This window comes from Helicoverpa zea, chromosome 26 (assembly GCF_022581195.2).
Source record: "Helicoverpa zea isolate HzStark_Cry1AcR chromosome 26, ilHelZeax1.1, whole genome shotgun sequence".
NCBI lineage: Eukaryota > Metazoa > Arthropoda > Insecta > Lepidoptera > Noctuidae > Helicoverpa > Helicoverpa zea.
Window position 1 is genome coordinate 1,276,567 of NC_061477.1, and position 23,965 is coordinate 1,300,531.

Below are 23,965 nucleotides of genomic sequence, written 5' to 3' on the forward strand. Positions count from 1 at the left end.
GAAAAGCAAAAAAAAACTATTCTTAGGTGCATCGGCCTAGAAGTCGGTGTCTAATGGATGTAACTAAGTTTATAACGCCACCGACTTCTAGGCCGATGCACCTAAGAATAGTTTTTTTTTGCTTTTCAGTGTTTTTGGGAGTCGGTTTTATTTTTTTGTAAAAAGTTTTTTATTTTTAGCTTTTCAGTGACAAGCATAGTTGTCACTATCCGCATGTCATATCCGCAGTGGAAAGTTCTCATCAATACGAACAATATAAGCCCAAGCACGAGGTAGTTTACATATTCAATTGTCGAGTTCCCTCGACCTTCGCTGGTCTCCATCATCAGGTCAGCTTCAAACCTTCACTGTTGCAAAGGTCTCGTCAATACGAACAAAATAAGCCCAAACACGAGGTAGTTTTTTACACATTCATTGTTCAAGTTCCCTCGACCTTCTCTGGTCTTCATCATCAGGTCAGCTCCAAGCCTTCACCATTGCATAGTGTTATCAGACATGCGCCTTAGTGTCAAGTTTTTACCCTACGTATGCCTACGATTTTCGAAAGTTGCCCTCGATTTCTCAGGGTTTCCATCATCAGATCCTGACCTGGTGACTATGGGACCACCTGGGAGGTAAACCCTATCAAACAAAAAAAAAATTTTGCAAATCGGTCGAAGCGTCTCTGAGTAATCGGTGAACATACATAAAAAAAAAAAAAAAAAAAAAAAAAAAAAAAAGATCCCGACGAATTGAGAACCTCCTCCTTTTTGGGAAGTCGGTTAAAAATGTCAAACTTTCTAATAATTTTGCTAGCTCTGTGGTGCAGTGTTGTACTTACGATACCGGTTCGTTGAATCGTAACTTTTTATCTATAATAGACGAATTTAATATTCATTCAAAGTTTTATATTTAAAATTCACGTACGTACACATGGCTGTACGACGTGCTACAAACTGCCAGGGATATCTGACCACGCAAAGCCATGCGTAATCATCAAGGATAAGCCCATTATTTCAGGATGACTTATTGTAAAAAGTTACGATTCAACGAACCGGTATCGTAAGTACAACACTGCACCACAGAGCTAGCAAAATTATTAGAAAGTTTGACATTTTGCAAGTGTCAATTTAGTCTACGAGATTAAAAAACAGACTATAAATGTATAGCTAGTAAGTCTGACACCAGTATTACCTAGGAGTATTTTGTTGCCTTCGTAACTGGGTTGAGGAGGTCAGATAGGCAGTCGCTCCTTGTAAAGCTGTGGTACTCAGATGCGTCGATTAGACTGAGAGCCGACCACAACATTGTTGGGAAAAGGCTAGGCAGATGATTGAATGTACTATGTTACCGGCTTCTTAAGCCTTTTTTACCTGAAAAGTGTAAGAAAGAATTCAATAACATTTAACAATGCCGGTATGTGGAATTGTGAATACAAAGTTATTCATACAATTCATAATTTTATAAACAATCCTGTTTCATTATTAAATATTATGTTTTTGAAGGATACATTAAACTTTGCATATTTTCTACAATCAAATAAACTAGGGTATTGTTATGGTTATAAAGTTTTAATATTATCAGATTACGCAGTGTTCTCTTACTTACTTTTTTACCACTAATTTATGGTTAGTTTCTCCATGAAACTAGGGAAGTTATTTTTTAGATTTTTAGTGATGACTTATATTTAGATTTCTATGTTGCACGTATAATTTATTTTCACGGTATCTTGGGTGTTAATGGTTATTTTTTTATAAAGCATGAAGAAGTAATAGTTTGTGAAATTTTCTCAGCCAACTAATCTTGTTTAATTCGATCTTTTTTTTTCATATAAATGTCATCGGAAAATAACGAGATCAATATGAGCGTAAAATAATATAATTTTACCTTTCTTTTAGAACCCTACGAAAATTCATAATTTAACTAGGAAATTTATAAACTGGCGGTTCTTATTACTTTCCGGTGACATATCCCTACTAATATTATCAATGCGAAAGTAACTCTGTCTGTCTGTCTGTCTGTTACGCTTTCACGTCTAAACCACTGAACTGATTTTAATGAAATTTGGTACAGAGATAGAGTTGACCTTGAGAAAGAACATAGGATAGTTTTTATACCGGACTTTTGAAGAGTTCCCTTGGAAACGCGATATAACCGAACTCGACGCGGGCGAAGCCGCGGGCGGAAGCTAGTATCATATATTTTTTTACTTTTTCTGTGTTTGCACGATTTTCTTACCTTGTCCCATTAATACTAGCATACCAGCATGTTTCTTCTCTTTCTGTTTTGTGTTGTTTTTTATTTTCTGTCTCTGTCTAGCACCAGCTACAGTAACGCAAGCTCGAATGTGGCTAAAGTAACTAAAACAGTAGATAATCTTAATATTCATAGCAGGTGAGGGTATTTTATTTCTTTCTTTGCTTTTCTATTTATTTTTTAAACCATTTTTTGAGCTTTTGTTGCTCTTTAAAATTCTTATTCTTTGCCGTTCTCAATTTCTTTTCTTTGGTTTATTTTAACGCACCATGTACTTTTACTTATATTTAATTTCTTAATAACCATTTTCTTTTTCTATTAGCATCAAAGGCTTATAAAAATATCTAAGAATGCTTTTTAAGTGTGGTAACTGGGTTGAGGTGGTCAGATAGGCAGTCGCTCCATATGGTACCCTGGTACTCAGCTCCGGTTAAACTGGAAGGCTACCCCAATATACTTTAGGGAATGATAGGTAGATTATTGATATATTTTTGATGGCCATTTATTATTTTAAAGTTCTTTTTTTTAATAATAATCACTTTTGAAACGCCTAGCAAAGCAATCAAGCAAAAACGCCCAGAAAATGCACGATTTGGACCAAATGGAAGAAGAATGATTTTAATTAGGTACCTACCTACTTATCAATAATTAAAAATATGATGTTCTTTAACCGACCTCAGAAGAAGAGGGTCTTAATAATAACTATTATAGTAATCTGTGGTCTTAGTTCGACCTGCGCGTATATCTACCGCGATTATCTCATATTTGGCTGAGCCGATTTTTTGCATATTTGTCAGACTTTTAGAAGTTTTAGCTATAGGTATCATTGAAGTCGTTTTCGCTCCTCTTTCCGTTCGTCCGTCTGTCACCACGGTTGTATCTCATGAAACGTGATAGTAAGAGAGCTGAAATTTTGACAGATGATGTATTTCTGTTGCCGCTATAACAACAAATACTGAAAACTAGAATTAAATACATATTTTGGGGGGCTCCCATACAACAAACGTGATTTTTTTGTCTGTTTTATAAATAATGGTGTGTGTGTACCCTTCATGCGCGATTCCGACTCGCACTTGACCGGGTTTTTTAGTTTTTTTTTTTCTAAATTGTCTTGCAGTTCCGAATCTACCGTTAATATGGAAGTCGTTATCGTTGATGGATCATTTATAACGAAATTAAAAACTATTATTAAGCGGTAAGATTCACGATGGTGCCTAACAATTTTTGTTCTGCACAAGTTCCCAATTTTTTGTGATAACGGAAATTTAAATTTAAAAAGAAAGCCCTTATATTATATTGTTGTCCTATAAAAAACCTTGATTATTTGGCCAAACAAAAAATAGTAAAAAAATCTGTCAAGAACTGCTAAAAAACTAAATGACAAAATGGCTTGAAGATTTTTACGGTTCTTACTCAATAACATAAAGCACAGTTTTTCTAATATTTGTGTGATCTTTTTATATAAAAATATCTATACATATACTACTTTGAAAAACTCATGCCCATTTTCACCAACAAATACCTACATGTGGGGATCCCCTAAGAGCATTTAGGGAACACTTAATACAAATTTCATTTTCACCAAAGTGTCCCTTATAACCTTTATTATTGGGGGAGCCCTTATACTAAGTGACACTTACTTAGGGAAACGTTGAGAGATTGTTGGTGAAAACGGTCATCCGTCGCGATCTTTTTTAGGTTTTACTTAATAGTTCTCGCCTCTTTTGCTGTCTAAAAAACAGGTTCTCTATTACTTTCCAATTTCAAAATTCGATCTCAAAACCATGGATAGTTTACAGAAATCCACTGTTAGTGAATGTTGATACTACTTCGTATTATTAAAAGTTTAATAAATGTGTGTGTGTGAAATTGAATATACCCTCTTGAAGTACTAAAACGCGATTTTTTAATAATATTTGAAGACAGTATTTTTTGGTAATTTCAAACTAAAGCATCATACATATAGTACTACTATTTCCGATTCAAACTGAAATGCCCTCTAAGCATGGTTGGAACCAAATGTTGGCTCAAATAATTGTATGAAATGTTCAAATGTTGCCTAAAACCGGAGAACAAAATGACTAGCGGAGATGTCATAACGCAAAATCTCCTAAGAAAGTAGCGCGCCAACATGCGGGTGTTCGGGGGACGAGGAACGTTACTAGCTCCTTACACGCCTCCTTTAGAACCTACCCATTATTTTCAAAATAAAATCAATCAATCAAAACCAATCGGTTGACAAATTGGTTTTACTTTAACAAGGAACCGGAACGCCTCTTAAGTTCTAGTAACTGATCTCGCCTACCGTACGTTGCTTGACCTACAAGAAGGCGCCTGACCTACCTTCCTTATGGCATCTCCGCTATCTTTCCTTCCTCCATGGTTACAAATGCTCGATGCTCGAAGCATGTTTTTTAATGTTTTCTACTTCTATTTTTTCCTTATTTTTGTTTTATCTTTTCAGAACATCTGTGATTAAGTAAGTAGTTTGTCTTTTTTTATTTTAACACCTTAGTAAGTAAAAATTGCAAGTTTTGGACGCGATTTCGGTCATAACGCTTTTTCTTTTCACTAACTGGTGTTTATGAGTGCATGTTTAAATATTTTAAGCTTCATATATTGAAAAAGATATAAAAAATATTACAAGTTATCACGTTACCATTTTTTTTAGCAAATTAAACCCGTTTACAGAATGAAAATGATTTTACTATGTTTATAGCAAAAAAATAAATATAGCATTTAATTTTTACACAATGGAACAATTAATGTTGTAATATTATAAAGCTGAAGAGTTGGGAGTGTTTGCTTGAAATCTCAGGAACTACTCGACTGATTTGAAAAAATATTTCAGTGTTAGATTAGCCCATTATTTTTATCTAAGTCCTTGGAGTAGTTAAAACTGCACACGGGTGAAACCGTTGGAAGGAGCTAGTAAATGTGTACATTGTAGAAATAGATTATAAAAATAAACCACAGCTAGTAAATAATGTCATATATACCTAAAATATCTATTATTCGCATGTTTTGTACTGAACTGTGTATGTGTAACTTATGCTCATTTTCACCAACAAATACCTAAATTTAGGGATCCCCTAAAAGCTTTTAGGGAACACTTAATACGAATTTCGTTTTCACCAAAGTCTAAGGCGTCGTCCTAATTGGCAGCGATCGCGCGATGGCGCGATGCGATCTTCATCTCACGATCTCACTTGCAAGGTTCCGAGGTTCAAATAGGACACTCTGATGAAATTTGAACTCATCGAACGACGAGAACGCATCGTGTCATAGCACAATCGCTGTCAATTAGGACGACGTCTTAGATGAAAAACGCATCGCGCCATCGCGCGATCGCTGCCAATTAGGACGACGCCTAAGCGTTCCTTATAACCTTTATTATTGGGGGAGCCCTTATTATAAGTGACACTTAGTTAGGGAAACGTTAAGAGATTGTTGGTGAAAACGGGCATTAGACAATGCTTTTTGTAGAATGCTTAATTAAATAATATAGTGCATGCAGCTTATATATTAATTACTAGTATTTACTTATAATAACTTCAGTTTTATACTCAACAACAAAAAACTATCCTGAAAATGTATATCTTAATGTTTGTAAAATCTATGTCTGTATGTTTGTTACTCTTCCACGCCGAAACTTATTGATGGATTTTCATGAAACTTAAGGCAGTTATATAGCTTATATTTTTTTAATTACATATAAGCTACTTTTTATCCATTCAAGGGAAGTATATAACGTGGGAAACTGTGCTAAAATCTTAAGGATTTTCAACGATAGCATAAACACATTTATACTGGAAATTGAACTTAAACCTTTTTAACAAAAGTGACGTTTATATTGTCATTGAACTTTGTATTCCTATAACTTTGTACCTAAGTATTGATTTTGGTTAGGTTTCACCCGCATCATACATACCGCTCTTGGATAAAAAGTAGCCTCTTATGTATATGTATGTAGGGGTAAAAACAGCGAAACGGCTCGGAAATCTTCTTATCATTTATTTAGCAACCAATTAGCGGCTTTTACAAAAATCAAAATCCTTTAAACTATTCTTAATCTTAACGTCGTCTTCAATCGTGTCGTCGTAAAGCCATCGTAACGCATAATGCTCGCAAAGTACTCTCTCGTTCGTTCTCTTTCATGCTCTCTCGTTCATCATCTCACTCTCATCGTTCGGATACACATCTAAAACACTTTCACTCAATCAATCAGATATTCGGATACATTCCCACATCCGGCCGTCCTGCTCTTAGTCTGTCCTCAGACTAAGTACATGAAAATAAATCTTAAAGGTTACAGTTACATACTTTAAATCTTTTAACTACTGCTTGAACATAGTTTAAGCCTTATGATAACTACTGAGACATAAGACAGTGCCAATGGTTACAATTATAACAGCAATACATTTCTAACAATATTGTTTACACCACACTAGGTACAAGGTTGTTTACAACAATCAACATGAATGGTAAGTATACTAAGTACATACACTGGTAACAGAACATTACGGTTATAGGTCATTCATCTGTGTCACTCATATAGTCAGGCCATGGTTTCATATGGTCTGCTGATGCTGTAGTTCTGAGAGGACCCTCCGCTCGTGAGTCAGCCTTCTCTACATCATACCTATCATTTCTCTTTACCTTCACCACCTTGTAAGGTCCCAAAAACTTTGGCTTGAGTTTAAGGCCTGTTCCAAATTGGGTTCTCATCACAGCAACAAGTCCACCTTCTTCATACTTCCTGCTTGGCTTTCTCTTCTTGTTGTAATTTCTTCTGTTTTCCTCTTGAATCTTTAGAATCTGTTGCTTGGCACTCTTTCTTAATTTTTCCCTATCCTCAATGAAACTTTCCCTTTCTTCTTGTTTTAATAAATCTAATATTTCAACATCTTCCTTCCTTCTCATCTTCGTTCCAAGAAGCAATTGGAAAGGTGTATTATTGATACTTCTGTGATATGTGCTGTTGAGTGCTCTTTGCACCCTACTCACCAACTTATACCACAACGTAGATTGTTCCACTGATAATTTTGTCAAGACCCCGATGATTGTCCGATGCACCCTCTCCACTTGACCATTCCCTCTTGGAACTCCGGTGGTTATTTTAACATGCTCTATTCCCTCTTGCTTACAATACTCAGCGAAATCATTGCTCGTAAAGGCAGTACCCCTGTCAGAGATAATCCTTGCAGGGTTACCAAACACCTGTTGATGTATTTCCAGCTTCCTCAATACTTCTTGAGTGGTTGTACTCTTTGTGGGAAACAGCCACACAAACTTAGTGAATCCGTCAATAACTGTGAGTATGTAATTATATTGTTTGCGAGTTTCGGTAAGTGGTCCTATATGGTCAATGTGCAGAGTATGTAGGGGTGTATCACCTTTTTCTATGGGGTTCAAATATCCTTCTTGTTTACCTTCTTTTCGTGAAGCAAGGAGACATGGGATACAGGTAGATATATACTCTTCAACTTTCTTATCCAGGTGAGTTATGAAATAGTCCTTACTTATCAATTCAATAGTTTTCTTCTTTGAGAAATAACCATTATCATGTGCTCTCTTGATTATTTCCACCTCCATCCTTTGTGGTATAACCAAGCATCTTTCCTTTCCTTTACATAGCAATCCATCATGCAAATAAAAATCATTATATGGTTTTTCTTCTTCCAGTATACTCTTAATGGCCTTGAGTCCAGTGTCAGTCTCTTGTGCACGTCTCAATGAACTATGCAAGTCTGAAAATATGGTTGCAATATATGGGTTTCGGCTCAGTGCATCTGTATGTTTCATTCTTGATCCCTCGCGATGCTCAATAGTAAAATCATAATCTTGCAGAAATAAAATCCATCTTGCTACCCTGGGTGATGTCGCCAAATCCTTTTTATTTAATGTCATCTGAAATGCCTTGCAGTCAGTAACTATTTTAAAATGGTTTCCATAAAGGTAGTGTCTGAACTTTTTTATTCCTTCGATGATAGCCAAGGCTTCTAACTCATAGCTTGTGTATCTGCTTTCAGCATCAGTAGTTCGCTTGCTCATATAATATACAGGATGGAGATCACCTTTAACGTCTTTCTGTAGTAGTATAGCCGCATATGCCACACAAGATGCATCAGTATGCAGCTCAGTGGGTGCTTTTGAATCATAAATCTTTAAAACAGGTTTACTTGCCAATTTATTCTTCAGAGTGTTGAATGCCAATCTATGTTCGTCATTAAACTCAAATTTTCTGTCTTTTCTTAACAAATCTGTGAGAGGTTTGGCTATAGTAGCAAAGTTTTGAATATACTTTCTAAAATATGAACAAAGTCCCAAGAAACTGAGCAGTTGCTTCTCATTTCTGGGCTCAGGAAATTTTAGGACCGCCTCGGTCTTTCCTGGCGATGGCGTAACTGCTCCACCTTCGATTACATGCCCAAGGTACTCCACTTTCCGCACCAGCAGCTGTGACTTTGACCAGTTTATTTCTAGTCCATACTCCATAGCAACTTGCAACACCTCTTGCAACCTCTCGACAGCTTGTGCCTCTGTTAATGCTGGAATTAACAAATCGTCTATGAATATTATAACAACACCTCTAGTAATCAGATCCCTGAATATTATTGAGATAAAACGGGTGAAAACCTTGGGACAGATGGATAGGCCAAACGGAGCTCTTAAAAATTCATACTGAGCCGTCATAGTAACGAAGGAGGTATACTTTATAGATTCCTCGCTAACTCTCAGGTGAAAAAATCCATTCTTAAGGTCTAGGGCGCTAAACACCCTCGCAGCAGCCAGCTTATCAATATGTTCATCTATGATGGGTAGCGGGTATTCATCTTTAACCATCTTCTTGTTAATCAACCTAGAGTCAACACATACTCGCAAACTACCATCTTTCTTTCTTACTAAGACAAGTGGGCTTGCATATTCGGAAAAACTTACCCGAATTATTCCCTGGTCCAACCATTCTCTGATCTGCTTGTCTACCTCTGCCTGTTCTCGGGGTGCGATGCGCCGAGGACGTTGAGCGACAGGTATGTCATCCTTCAGTATGATCTTTAACTCGATAGGCGCCTCCTTGGTTTGCTGTGGCTTGTAAGATTCTACTAACCTGGCTACTTCTTCTCTCACGTTCTGGTCCATCACATGACCTACAACATCAACAGAACACGCACAACAATCCACATCACGCAACCAATCATTAGGTTTCATCCATACAGATCCGCCTTTCATAACCGTAATGACATTTTGTAGAAATTCGTGACCAATTAACACTTTGAATGGAATAGTTTCGCTGGGTATAACATAGAATATGACATCACGGTACGTGTATCCATCGATCTCAATACTTGTCCGGAATTGTCCAATTGGTTTGATTTTAGAAAGTCCTAAGCCGGTAAGAGTTATTACACACTCACTATCACACGCGGGAGACCCTATTTCTCTGTAGAAGTCCAATCTTATTAAATTTACATCGCTCCCCGAATCGACTAACGCATCTGTTATATTCCCGCACAGCATTTTTACACTTTTCACTGGTTTTGTAAAAATTCCAGGTTTGTTTACATCCAAAACGTCAACATCGCCGCCATGACACTTTCCGTCCGCCATGTCATGTTGTAGGCCAATCGCCGCAAGGGCAGTGTTGCCAACCTCATAATCTCGATCGTCGATCTCTGCACTGCCTAGAGCTGTTGCGACGAATGTCCGCTTCGACTGTGTCCGTAATGTTTCCGCACTGCTACCGGAACCGGAAGATGTGACCGGTGCAGCCGGTGATGATGATTTTGAGTTCACAGGGCAATTTGGGGAAATATGTCCAAACCCATTGCATCGGAAACACTTTTTTCCTAGACTCCTGTGCGGACAATTTTCACTCCGATGATTTTTCTCCCCACAGTCGTAGCACCTGTATCTGTATGATGAAACTTCTTCCTTGCGAATATTACTACTATCTTTTCCTTTTTCGGTATAACGGGTCTTCTCCTTGATCATCTCATATATTTTAAGCTTCTCTTTCAACTCTGAGTATGTGGTAATGCCGTACAACATTATTTTATTGATTTCGTTGTCCCGTATACCATCAATGATGTATTTAATGGCTACGTAGTCCGCCATTTTCCCTCTTTTCCCAAGCTCCTTCATGGCGAACATATAATCGATGCATGACTCATTCGGCCTCTTCTTTTTAGCACTCATCATCTCATGGATAGTTTTTGCGTCGATCGCGTCTGGAAATTCTTTGGAGATAGCTAGCTTGAGCGATTCCCAGCACTTGAAAGTTTTTTCTGAGCTCAGCCATAACGCAGCCGTTCCAGTCAATGAACGCCGCGCCACCAGCAATCTTTGTGTCTGCGACCATTCAAAGATATCACCATTGTCGTCTATATCTTGAATCCACTTTGTTACAGGATATGCCCTGTCCCTGCCGTCGAACTTCCTTATAACATCTTCCGCGTAATTAAATGTAGCACGCGCTGGCCGATCGAGTACGCCGCCATCTTCGTCGTCATACGATTGACTCTTACTTCGGTTTCTTGGCATCATAAACGTCGTAAAATACGTATTATACTTTCCACGTTCAACGCCGCAGGCGCTCCGCCGCTGCCGCGCTCGCGCTATCCTGTAACGGGTCTTCTTTTCCAACGTCGGGCACGTGCTCCTGCACGCCGCCGCTCGCCGATTTTGCGTATCCCGGACGAGCCCCCACAATTTGTAGGGGTAAAAACAGCGAAACGGCTCGGAAATCTTCTTATCATTTATTTAGCAACCAATTAGCGGCTTTTACAAAAATCAAAATCCTTTAAACTATTCTTAATCTTAACGTCGTCTTCAATCGTGTCGTCGTAAAGCCATCGTAACGCATAATGCTCGCAAAGTACTCTCTCGTTCGTTCTCTTTCATGCTCTCTCGTTCATCATCTCACTCTCATCGTTCGGATACACATCTAAAACACTTTCACTCAATCAATCAGATATTCGGATACATTCCCACATGTAATTATGATATACAGGGTGACTGGTTAAACCCATTTGTACCCATGATTACAACTTTTTGAAAAGTGTTTTAAATTCTCATTATAATCACAAGAATCATCAGTTATTTACAGCCTTTTTATCGTCCCACTGCCACGCACCTCCTCTCACACGGAGAAGGATTGAGCGTTAATCACCACGCTTGCTCAATGCGGGTTGGTGATTTCAGACTATTTGTATAGTCCAAGTTTCCTCAAGATGTTTTCCTTCACCTTTTATCAGCCATTCGTGTCTAAGATATACTTAGAAAGTACATACAAACTTAGAAAAGTTGCATTAGTACTTGCCTGGAATCGAACCCACGCACTCATACATGAGAGGTTGGTGCTTTTCCCACTAGGCCTCCAGAATCATTATTACATATACATACTCTATTTTCCATTCTTCATACTCCTTGTTCACCTCCATATTTATCATGCCACTTCCAGTTTTTGTGTTCTCAACATGACAGAAATTTGCGTTCCTCCAACAACCGTCTACTCCAATGTCCCTCACATCGCACAGATTTCCTTCATTCCTCCTTTTTTGTCCAATCTATTCTTTTATGGAACAAGTTGCCCTCGGAAATTAGGATGGTAGATAGCCGATTGACTTTCAAATTGAAGCTTCGTGAGTATCTTCACCAGAGTTTGCAGAATTGACACAACTATGCATTTGATTTTGTGTTATTTATATATGTATTAAAGTTTAATTAATATTGTATATATATATATATGTGTGTGTATGTATAATAAGTCTATGTACGTTTATATATTTTCGATTTGTCTTATATACATATTTAGTGCACCTGCCATGAAATTTCTCCTCCACCTAAAGGTTGACTGGTAGAGAACGCCTAAGGCGTTAAGTCCGCCTAAGGTGTTAAGTCCGCCTTTGTACATTGTTTTTTTTTGTAAAATGTGTGCAAAAAGTATAATAAATAAATAAATAAATCATCAGAAGTTTCTAAATAGTTTATTTCAAGTTCCAGTCACTATACCCTATTCACGGAGCCATGAGCCAAATGGTAAACCATAAAAAAGCCAAACCATAAAATGGGTTCTTTATAAGTCACGATTGAAGTAGTGAACATATTGTATTTTGACGACCTCGATGGCGCAATGGTCACCATGCCGGACTGCCGAACCTGAGGTCCCGGGTTCGATTCCCGGCTCGGTCGACATTTGTGTGATGAGCATGCTTGTTAGCCGTGGTCTGGGTGTTATAATATGTATTTATAAATATGTATATATGTAGCTATATGTAGTTTATCAGTTGTGTTAGCACCCATAACACAAGTTAATTAATAACTTACCATGGGGCTAACCGACCGTGTGTGAAAAGGTGTCCCGACATTATTATTATTTATAAAAATAACTTCGGAAGTAATACACTGAAAACATTAGAAATTATATTTTAGAACGATGTCTGTAGAACTTATGTAATCCTTTCAGACTTGAAACAAAATATAATAAATCCCGTAAATTATTTTCTTAATTTTAATTAAATATGTATATCGTTTACATGTGAAAAAACCTAGAAGACTTGACTGTCAAACATAGAACCCTACTAAAATGTAGACCACCGATAGTGCGAATATTTTACATAAAAATGTAACGTTTTGACATCGGTCGGGTTATACCCGACATCTTGAAAAAGTGTCATTCTTTGTTTAAATTTTGGCTCACGGCTCGGTGAATAAAGTCGCCATATATAAGCTATATTTTAGCTAAGATATATAAGAAAATATGCTATTAGGTTTATAGAGAACAGAATTGAAGAGGCGTTAAGAGAAGATAAAGGGAGCGGGTGTGAGATACCCCACCTCGATCCTTTTGCAAAGGAAATAATGCAGTTCGATAAAGTCTTACCCCCCATCACGTGTAAAGGCAAGGATTGGGTACGATGCTATGTAAGTATTACTTTTTTTAACTTAAAATACCTATCTTAAATTGTAATTTAGAATTGATCTTAAAGATTCTCAGTCTTACCACAAAAAAATGTAAACGTCAGTTTAAAACTTGTCTAAAAAATGTCAGATTATGACGTTGACATATGGTTCATTTTGCAGCCACAATTTGTTTAGACAAGTGTAAAACAGACGTTTAAGTTTTTGTAGAGGCCAAAATTATCTATAAATCTGTAAATTAAACAAATGAATAAAACATTCTATAATTGTTGATATCATAAAGCTGAACATTGTGTTTGAAAGCATAAATCTAATAAACTACTAATGATCTGAAAAAAAACATCTTGAATGGATTTTCATGAAACTATTAACCCTTTAAAGCTCAAAAAAAATATTGAATTAATTTATTATTATTTTGTCATTTATTGTTTATTTAGATCTTACAAGTGCTCAAAAAAATGAAAATAAAAATCTGGTATACATATATATCCAAATATAGTATGTTGTAAATGTGCTACATTGCGAAACACAAGAACATGTACAGTTTGATATCAGTGTTGCATATTTACAACAGTGCCCACGTTACAGAATAAAATGTAGATATAAATGGAAAGCAAAATATATTTAAAAAAAAACATATTTATTATACATTATGAAAGTCAAAGAAACAGTTTCTTTTGGGAACTAAACACAAACGTTGTTCACATTTTGAACAGTGGATATTTGAATACCCAGTTTTGCAGTATTTGCACCTACCTCGCTGTACAAAAACTGGAAAATGCTCAATTTTATCAAATCTTACAGCATCTGTAGGTCTAGACACAGAAGGCGCACTAATTTGTTTTAATATCGGCCGAACCTTAAAATAACGATCGTTATTCAGATCCAAATTATCCACGAAATGCAAATATTTTCTCATTAGCTCATACTTTTTTAGACTCATCACATCAGCGACAGGAGGGTATCTGAAATCATTACTCCAGTAGTCTCGATATGACGGCATTCTTACAATACCCATCATAATTGTGATAGCTAGAAAATCACGCACATCATCTCTGGTAACGTTTATAGATTTACCTTCTCTGCTTTGCACAGAATATAAATTGGTGTGCTCCGTAATATAATCTATTATATCTTCAGAAGTAAATTAAGAAAATAGTCTAACGGAGATTCTGTTGCGGTACTACTTGTGCTAAGATCAGGCATATCAAACTCTGCTGGATATTTGAATTTCCCACGCTGCCACTTGAAACTAAGAAGAGGTCATCATCATCATCATCATCTCAGCCATAGGACGTCCACTGCTGAACATTGGCCTCCCCTTTTGATCTCCACAGATACCTGTTGGAAGCGACCTGCATCCAGCGTCTTCCGGCGACCTTTATAAGGTCGTCTGTCTGTATAAGAAGAGGTCTCTTGTACTTTTTTACTCCTTTAGCTACAACTCTTGGTTCACAGTTAGCACTTCTTTTTGAGCGAACTCTTTGGCTTAATGGAGTATTAAGTGGTGATAAAATTGACGAAACTGAATTTAAATTTGGGAGCGGATTGGGTGGTGTGTCCGAAGGAAAAATACTACGTATTACTGGAGTCAGTGGAACCGTATCTTCATCAGATAATGTCGTAAAGGTTTCTTCTTGCACTGGACTATCAAGAATAAGATCCAAGTTTTCTAAAGACGAACGAAGGGACCTTGGTTCTGAGCTGAAGTCAGAAGATACATCGTCTTGACGTTCGGTGATGTTTTGAATAATAACTTCGTCTTCAGACGAAGAGCTATCGGTAGACGAGGCCGCTTCTGGTGGAACCAAATATTTGCTCTCTGCCATTTTAAGCCTCCCTGGTAATAAGCAAGAAAAAAAAACAAACATGCAGCAATCACCAACACCATACATAAGTTAACACAATTTTTATTAAAAAACGAGCATATTAGTAATAGCGATATTCATTCATTATTTAGTAATCTAGCTTAGTCGTACATTAGCAAACTTTCAGAATAGTCAATATAAAAACATAATACTGTCAACTGTCATAAATGTAAAAAAAACACAAAACCCATACAAAGAAAATAATAATTATTCAGTGTTAGTAAAAGCGCGACGTGGCACCCGTGCAACGTACGAAATTAAAAGTACTTATGCTAAAGCTTCGCAGTGTCGCAAATGTGCAACGTCGGTAAATACGTGCTTATATTTCATAGTAAAATATGAATTTGACATTGGCGTTATATGACACAATTGTAAACACTCATAAACAATAATATTTCAAATAATAGTTGTCAATAAATGCATAAAAACTATTTATATTTATTAAAACTCACCGGTCGTCCACGAGCGCAATGTCATCGCGACGTCATTTTGGTCACAACTACGTAATGATGCGCGTGAGTTGGTTCAATATTTTTTTTCATAGATAGCAGCAGTATATCCATTATTAAAATGTATGTAAATAAGAAAAAATGATGATGGTTCTTGCAATATATTTTTTTGTTTGGATAGTTGCATCGGTGCAACGTTGCGAATTAAAGGGTTAATAGTAAAATAATTGTCTTCAAAGATTTTAAATATTTTTTTCTTTATAGGCCGATTTTTTAATATTCAGATAGCTTCTATCTGCGGTTTGACATATTTTCTATACAAAATCTGTCAAAATGTTAAACATTCCTCGGATGTAAGTTATCTGGTGATTGAAAATAGGCTCTAAATTGAAATATGTCTTTAATACCTGAAACTTTTTCTCAGCACTCCGAATGTAGAGTAGTCAAATCAATACTGGAAACTACGAAAAACGTAGTTTGTAAATACCAAGATATTATATACGAGAGTGATTATAAATATCACCTGGGTCCACCCACTCAAGTTGCCGGAGACAAACCTTATATACTCGACAAGAGTGACCATGTTAAAATCAAATGTACTGGGACACACGAGAAAAGGTAAGCTTGCTCTAAAAATATGTACACCCTACTTTTAGTAACGGTATCTATCTATACTCCAGATACCATTAAGTCTGACAACCAGTCTTACTGGTTGCTTGAGGAGGTCAGATAAGCAGTCGCTCCTTGTAAAACACTGGTACTCAGCTGCATCCGGTTATTTGTTAGTTGACTCAGTATACTTAGGAGCCGTCGATATATGTATTTGTATTTTTATGGGCCCTAGTTGCCTGAAATAAAGGAATAAATAAAATAAATAAAAAAATAAACTTTAAGCTCCCAACATAGTTGGGAAAAGGCTAGACAGATGATGATGATAAGTGGCCAAGGAAGACATTTTATCTAAGGAATCAATCATATATCTGGCCCAAGGATTTTTGATGCCAATTTGAAAAATATTGGGGGAGAAATTCAGGTGATGAGACAGCGAGCCATTTCAATATTTTAACCAGATTACAGTGACACATTACGTATTTTTATTTTTCAGTTATATGGGAGTATTAAAACATTTTGGGTGTGTTCTTTACAGTAGATGACAGAAAATTCTTGACTATTTTTCGTTAGCTAATAACCATAAAGTTTGGGTATATTCTAAGAGCTCTCCCTCATAGAGACGCCATGGCGACGTCGCCAGTGGCGCAGGTCTGGCTACTTCTGGCATCCGAAGGTCGCCAAGTCAAGTGGCCATGGCGTCTCGATAGTTAATTTGTTCAAATCAAATAAGTACTATATTTCGAGCAAGCGTCCAAAATGGCGGCTGACTGGCGACCACACTGGCCACTGAGAGAGGGAGGTGCACTTTACCGTGTACATTAGGTATAGTGGCAACCGTGCCATCGTCGCCAAGCTGCCAGAGTAGCCAGAAACCACGTAGAGAACTGTAGCTCGTGACCACGCTTCCAATATGGCGACGTTGCCAAACCGTCGCCGAGTGAGTTAGGTACCATACATTTCAATATTAACTGCTTGGATTCGTAGCCGGCGATGTCGCCATTGGCGTCTTAATGAGGCAGAGCTCTTATCTTACGTATCTGTGAGAGCCAGTTTGCTAGTTTAAAAAATTAAAAACAAGTATCCACATGAAAATACCTATACATGTACCTACATTCAGAAACCAGACAGTCTGACAACCAGTCTTACCAAAGGGTATAAGGTTGCCCAGGTAACTGGGTTGAGGAGATCAGATAGTCTCCTTGTGAAGCACTGGTACTCAGCTGCATCCGGTTAGACTGGAAGCCGACCCCAACATAGTTGGGAAAACGCAAATGATTTTCTTTCTGGTGTTCTTGTTTTCACCTAATTTCATTTTTTTATTATTTATCCTTTTCGCAAAAATATGAATTTTCATTCTATCTTCTTTGATAAGTTTTAGGCTACTTGCTCACGTCAGACTTTCTGTAGGACAGATTATCGGTCCGATTTTTTGTCGGCCGTTCTGAGTAGGATCTTCCGACTTTTTGTAGTACCTACGTGTGCGGTGTGCGTTGCTCTATTACTATCAGTGTGTTGTATTTTTCTCATAAAAAAACGGTCACCGATTATCGGACATATCGGGCAGACTAAACCTTTTCTCATCATTTATCAAGTTATTATATATATAAACATAGATTTTATTTTTTTCCAGTCTTCTGAGTTCGACATGGGTGGGCTACACTCTAGGCTTCCGAAAGTCGGTGGAAAGGAAGCCGGTGCCGCCGTTCAGGGAAGACACACTAAACGTGCTGATATTCGGCTTCGATTCGACTTCCAAAAATGGCTTCATCCGAAAAATGCCTAAGTCTTATAAATACCTGAAAAATACTGTCAAAGCTACGATACTTGATGGGTAAGATATAATTTTAATCCTACTTATATATATATATATATATTATAAATGTGAAAGTTTGTGAGAATGTATGGATGTATGTTTGTTATTCAATCACGCAAAAACGGCTGGACCGATTTGATTGAAATTTGGTATGTAGATAGGTGATAGCCTGGATTAACACATAGGCTACTTTTTATCAATACACCACGCGGGCGAAGCCGCTGGCGGAAGCTAGTCTTCTATAAGTAAAGTTATAGTGAAAAAAAAACTATACTTATACAAAAATTCCGAAACTACTGCACTGAGTAGAACAATGCTTTGACCGTCGAATATCCCGATAAGAGAAGTAGTTTCCAAGGGACGCGTGACAAACCCCGGGAAACGTTTATATAATAATAATAAGCTTACTGAATTGTTGATCTACAATCTCGCCTCATTTTTACTGTTAAAATAGGTAAATTATCAAAAAACCATTTTATATTTGAGTTTCCCGTCCTGTCGAAGCATTTACCTACCTTAGGCCCAAGTACACCGACAACATTGACGTCAGTTTATCTTAAAACCACTGTTTATTTTGAAAATTGAAAGTGAAAATTCATAGTGAACAGTTGTTTTAAGAAACTGACTGACGCCTATGTTGTCGATGAACCAAGGCCTTATATATATCTATACTAATATTATAAAGCTGAAGAGTTTGTTTGTTTGTTTGTTTGATTGTTTGTTTGAACGCGCTAATCTCAGGAACTACTGGTCCGATTTGAAAAATTCTTTCAGTGTTAGATAGCCCATTTATCGAGGAAGGCTGTAGGCTACTTTTTATTCGGGTTCGTGCAGAGGTTTCGACGGGTGAAACTGCTGGCAAAAACTAGTCTTTAATAAGCTTACAACATAAATTATTATTACATTTCAGATACAACATAGTTGGAGACGGAACACCCGCCGCTTTATTCCCCATTTTAACTGGCAAGACTGAATTAGAGTTGCCAGATGCAAGAAAAAAATCCATAACCAACGGCACGCTTGATTCTATGCCTTTTATATTCTACAAACTTAAGGAAGATGGGTATGTTATGAATATTTATACTTATTTGATAGTTTGTATCATAAAAGCTCCGAAAAAAATAGTTAAAAAAAAAAACTAAAAAACACGCTAGTCATGTATTGTCATTAGAACTGAGAGCGTGTGCAAAATTTCATCCTAATCGAAGACCGGGAAGTGGGTCAAATTAAGATTCCAAGATTTTCTTACATACAGTTACAAGTGAAACTAATATAAGCGTGTTAAAAACGGGCAGAAGTTCTCCCGTAATACATATGTGTATATAAAATGCGCGCGAAAAATAAAACCCTTCCTTCGTTGATAATTTTTTTTCCCTATTTAAATTACTTCAAAAAAAATCTGTCTTGTATGTAAGTATAATCATCGGCACGGATATTGAGCCCTGACCTTCACCTGCGCAGAAGTGAATTATTGGTTAAAGGCTCCAGCAGACCGGATGCGTATGCGTAGACGTAAGCGTAGACGTGCACGTAGACGTGCACGTACCATGAGTTGTAATGTATGGAAATGTATGAGACAGGCCACACCGCTTGCGTAACGACGCGCACGTCTACGTTACGCAAGCGGTGTGGCCTGTCTCATACATTTCCATACATTACAACTCATGGTTACGCCGTAACTACGCGCGTGACTACGACGTGGTTACGCATACGCATCCGGTCTGCTCGAGCCTTTATTGCCTTAAGTGTACAGTGCGCAAAGCGATCCCCACTTCTCAGCTCATTATCCGTGCCGATAACTATATGTACATTTGTGCGCGATCATCTCGCATTTGGCTAAACCGATTTTTCCATTAGTCGTATTTGGGTGATTTTCAGAAAAGAATACCCTGTGACGCACAGGAAATATTTTTTTTTTTCATTTCGTGAATTCTATTTTATTTACTCTAATATTAAAGAATATATTGTTAACTAGCTAAATCTGCATTTTAAATTAAAATTATAATATGATTTTAAGAAATATTAAAGTTTTTCTGTCAGCGTATGATGCATAGTATTCCTGAACGTCACAAAATATAATTAATTAGAAATAAAATAAACAAGTATTAAAACGAAATCAACTTATGGTGGCATAAAGATATACTTAAAATCTTTTAAAAACAAACAAAACGATAGCATAATTCTATAAGATTATTAAATAATCAGCTAAATAATTTCACTTTCGTCACTTCTTGGACACATCTCACTAGAAAAGTTGTCATTACTAATGATACCCGCTACAATTTCCAAAATCAAGCCTAGTGAGAAATTTTAGATACTAACAAAATACTATGATGCCAAAATAAACGCTATAAAATGAAAAATATATATTTTTAAACCATTTTTGTAACATCCAGAATATGGGACAGTGACTATTATGAAAATTTCGTGATGGATAAGAATAATTTGAGCAATGTCCACACTGCCGATTTCAAAACACAATTACAAAGAATAAAGTATTAACTCACTAAATTTTTAGATATAAACCTTTACACACACATATATAAACAAAACCGATTAAATGTAAGCCTTTTCGTTTGATACCTACCACACGCGCGGACAGGATATTTTTAGTAAATATGAGTCTTCTCAAGAACAACTAAGCAAGCGGTTATTTGAGGCAGTGGAGCTGATGGACCTGGTGAAGTCCAACACGGAGAGGTATGAGTCTCTGACAAATAGCCTTTCATGTGATGTTGCAAGCCAACCATCACCTTCAATACCATTGTCTGAAATATCTGTGCCTACACCTGCTATAGAGAATATTCATATACAAAAATTTAATACTTTGCTTTTCACAGATGCATTGGGTGCTGGCTTTGGAAAAATTTTACACAATTACCTTAGCCATCACTTTACCAATCACAGTTACCATGACATAACTTTTAAGCAAATTGTTGAGAAAATTGGCAGTACAAAATTAGATAGTAATTCTATAATAGTTCTGTTGTTAGGTAGTAGTTCTGGTACAACAAAAGAGGACATTGTGAAGGGTATTGACACCTTACTTAGTTTAAACATTGGAAAGTTAATGTTATGTGCTTTCCCTTATTCTGATAGTTTTTCAGAATACCAAAATAAGTGTATATTTAATTTAAATAATACATTACACATGTTGACATGTTGTCATAGTGACAAACTTTTATTTTTTGATACTAATAAGTTTATTAGTGATTTTACTTTGATTAAGGGAGCTGTATCTGTTCCTGGTAGTTGTAGACATACTATTGCTATGTTGATAGCATATAATATTGACAATATTATATCTAATATAATGAAATGTAGGTTAGGGGACGAGGGTATGCTGTATAGTTATACTAACAGCACACTGATAGATTGTTGTATGATGACGTCATGTACGAAGGGGGGTCCACAAATACTATCTACCACCACTACCACCACCACCACCAATATGTTAGAACATTCTAATCATATTGAACACGCCGGTGGCATAGATTCTTCTATGCAAGTTATATCATTTGTGGAGAAAACTCCTGATATAAATAATTTAAACTAATTATTAAGACAACAGAAGATATTCCAGTATTTAATAATTTTAAAGATAGAAGCAAGTTATCTTCTGGCGACTTAGTTAATTACAAAAATCACAGGAATGAGCAACATATTTTAAAACTTTTCAATCAAAATATTCAGAGTTGCTCTTCTAAACTTCTTGAAATAGAATTAGTATTAGAACAAACCAAGTTTGATGTAATTTGTATTACAGAACATTGGCTGAAAGATTATCAAGTAGAATCTATAAATTTTGAGAATTATTGTGTAGCTAGTTATTTTAGCCGGAAATCCATGATACATGGTGGCTCCCTAATATTAGTCAAAAATCATATTAAATATAAAGTAAGAAAAGATATAGTTGATATGTCAGTGGAACATAATATTGAATTGTCCTGTGTTGAGCTAGATAAGCATGTGATAGTGTGTGTCTACAGACCACCGCAACACCGGAATCTTTGTGTATTTGACTCTGTCATGGAAGATGTCTTGAAAAAAGTCAGTAGCAGTAGTAAGTCAGTCATCATATGTGGTGATTTCAATATTAATATTTTAGAAAATAATATTATAAGTTCGAGTTTTTTAAATCTTTTCAAATCATTTAATTTGCATAACGTTTTTGAAGAACCTACTAGGGTAACACCAACTACTGCTACTTGTATAGACAATATTTTTTGCAGCTGTGAGTACCTGCATAAGTCCATAGTGAATTACTTGCCATCTGATCACAGTGGACAAGTGATCACTTTCCACACTTACTCTCCACCAGAGAAAACAAAAATAATTTTTTGAGAATATACTTCAAAAAAAAATCGATAAACTAAATCAGACTCTAGCTGATAAACTGTGTGTACATAGCTTCAATCTTAAAAATCCAAGTGATATTTATGCCGATTTTTTCTCTGTATTAAACGACCAATTCAACTTAGCTTTTCCAGTCAAAACTAAAATTATTAAATCTAAGTTCTTATTTAGTGACTGGGCAACCCCGGGTATTCGTAAAAGTAGAGAAAAGCTGTTTGAACTTTATGGTTTAAAGCCTTATAACGCCGATCCAAGTTTCCGTGACCACGTCTCAAAATATTCAAAAATATTTAAAACCGTTTGTAAACAGGCAAAATCTATTCATATTAGAAATAAAATAAAATATGCTGATGATAAAATAAAAACTACTTGGACAGTAATTAACAACGAAACAGGGAGACGAAAAGTTCGAAAAACTGATTTAAGTCTAGAAACTGATAATGGTCCCATCAGCAGTAACCTTGAAGTAGCTCAAGAGTTTGAAGCATTCTTTACTAAAATACCTTTCGAGACGACAAAAGCACTAAATTCTTCCACCACCGTGTCTATCGATCTACTCAAAAAACATGTTAAACCATGCTCTTTACTATTTAAATTTCAACATACCAGCCCCGAGGCTATTATTAAAGCCTTTAAAGATCTTAAAATAAAATCAACAGAAGATCTGTGGGGTATGTCTGTCAAGGTATGTAGGTCAATTATTGAAACAATTGCACCTTATTTAACTTACATATTTAATGTTAGCGTAGACCAAGGCGTGTTTCCTGACTTAATGAAACACAGCAAAGAATCGAATAACTACAGACCCGTTTCTGTCTTACCGGTTCTCAGCAAGGTATTTGAAAAATTGATGCTTGAACAGATGTTGCGCCATTTCAATAAAAACCCCATCTTTCACAAAGAACAATACGGTTTCACTAAAGGTCGCTGTACAACCGATGCTGGTGTAACTTTGATCAAGCACATCTTTAAGGCTTGGGAGGAAGCTGAAGACTCTATTGGAATCTTCTGCGATCTCTCAAAAGCGTTTGACTGTGTAAATCACGAAACGCTTTTGCGAAAGCTGGAGCATTACGAAATAAGAGATACTTCTCTCCAGCTGTTAAAATCATATCTAAATGGTCGGCAACTTAAAGTTCAAGTAAACGGCGTAAATTCACGAGGTTCAGTGATGGCAATGGGCGTACCACAAGGTTCTATATTAGGTCCGTTCCTCTTTTTAGTTTACATAAATGATTTGCCCTACTTATTTGATAATCAACCTAAAATGGTGTTGTTTGCCGATGACACTTCTCTTATTTTTAATATTGATCGACGTAGACGTACCTTAGACGACGTAAACAATTCCATTCTCCAGGTTCAAAATTGGTTCAACGCAAATAACGTGGCTCTTAATGAAAAAAAAACAAAATGCATTCGATTTTCATTGCCAAATGTAAAAAGTAGTGAATGTGACATTATACTTAATAGTGAAAAACTAGAATTTATAAATCAAACAGTTTTCCTGGGAATCACTCTTGACAAAAAACTACAGTGGGGACCCCACATTACATCTCTTGCGGGTCGTCTTAGCTCGGCCGCCTATGCTATTAGAAAGATGAGGCAGCTAGCGGACGTAGAAACAGCTAGACTGGTATATTTTAGTTACTTCCACAGCATCATGTCGTACGGCATTCTGCTGTGGGTGCATTATAAATTAGAAGATTACA

General features: G+C 36.5%; 1 protein-coding gene across 2 annotated transcripts in view; it reads left to right on the forward strand.

Moving 5' to 3' along the window:
• The window catches only part of LOC124642997, a 66,049-nt gene that overhangs the window by 20,837 nt on the left and 21,247 nt on the right, over positions 1–23,965 (forward strand). The window contains exons 4-8 of one of the 2 annotated variants that reach the window (XM_047181828.1): positions 4,700–4,714; positions 13,008–13,161; positions 15,900–16,093; positions 17,718–17,918; positions 18,811–18,963. In XM_047181828.1, the coding sequence (XP_047037784.1) occupies positions 4,700–4,714; positions 13,008–13,161; positions 15,900–16,093; positions 17,718–17,918; positions 18,811–18,963 (717 nt within the window). The remainder of the gene's footprint in view (positions 1–4,699; positions 4,715–13,007; positions 13,162–15,899; positions 16,094–17,717; positions 17,919–18,810; positions 18,964–23,965) is intronic. The other variant, XM_047181829.1, reaches the window with a different exon arrangement.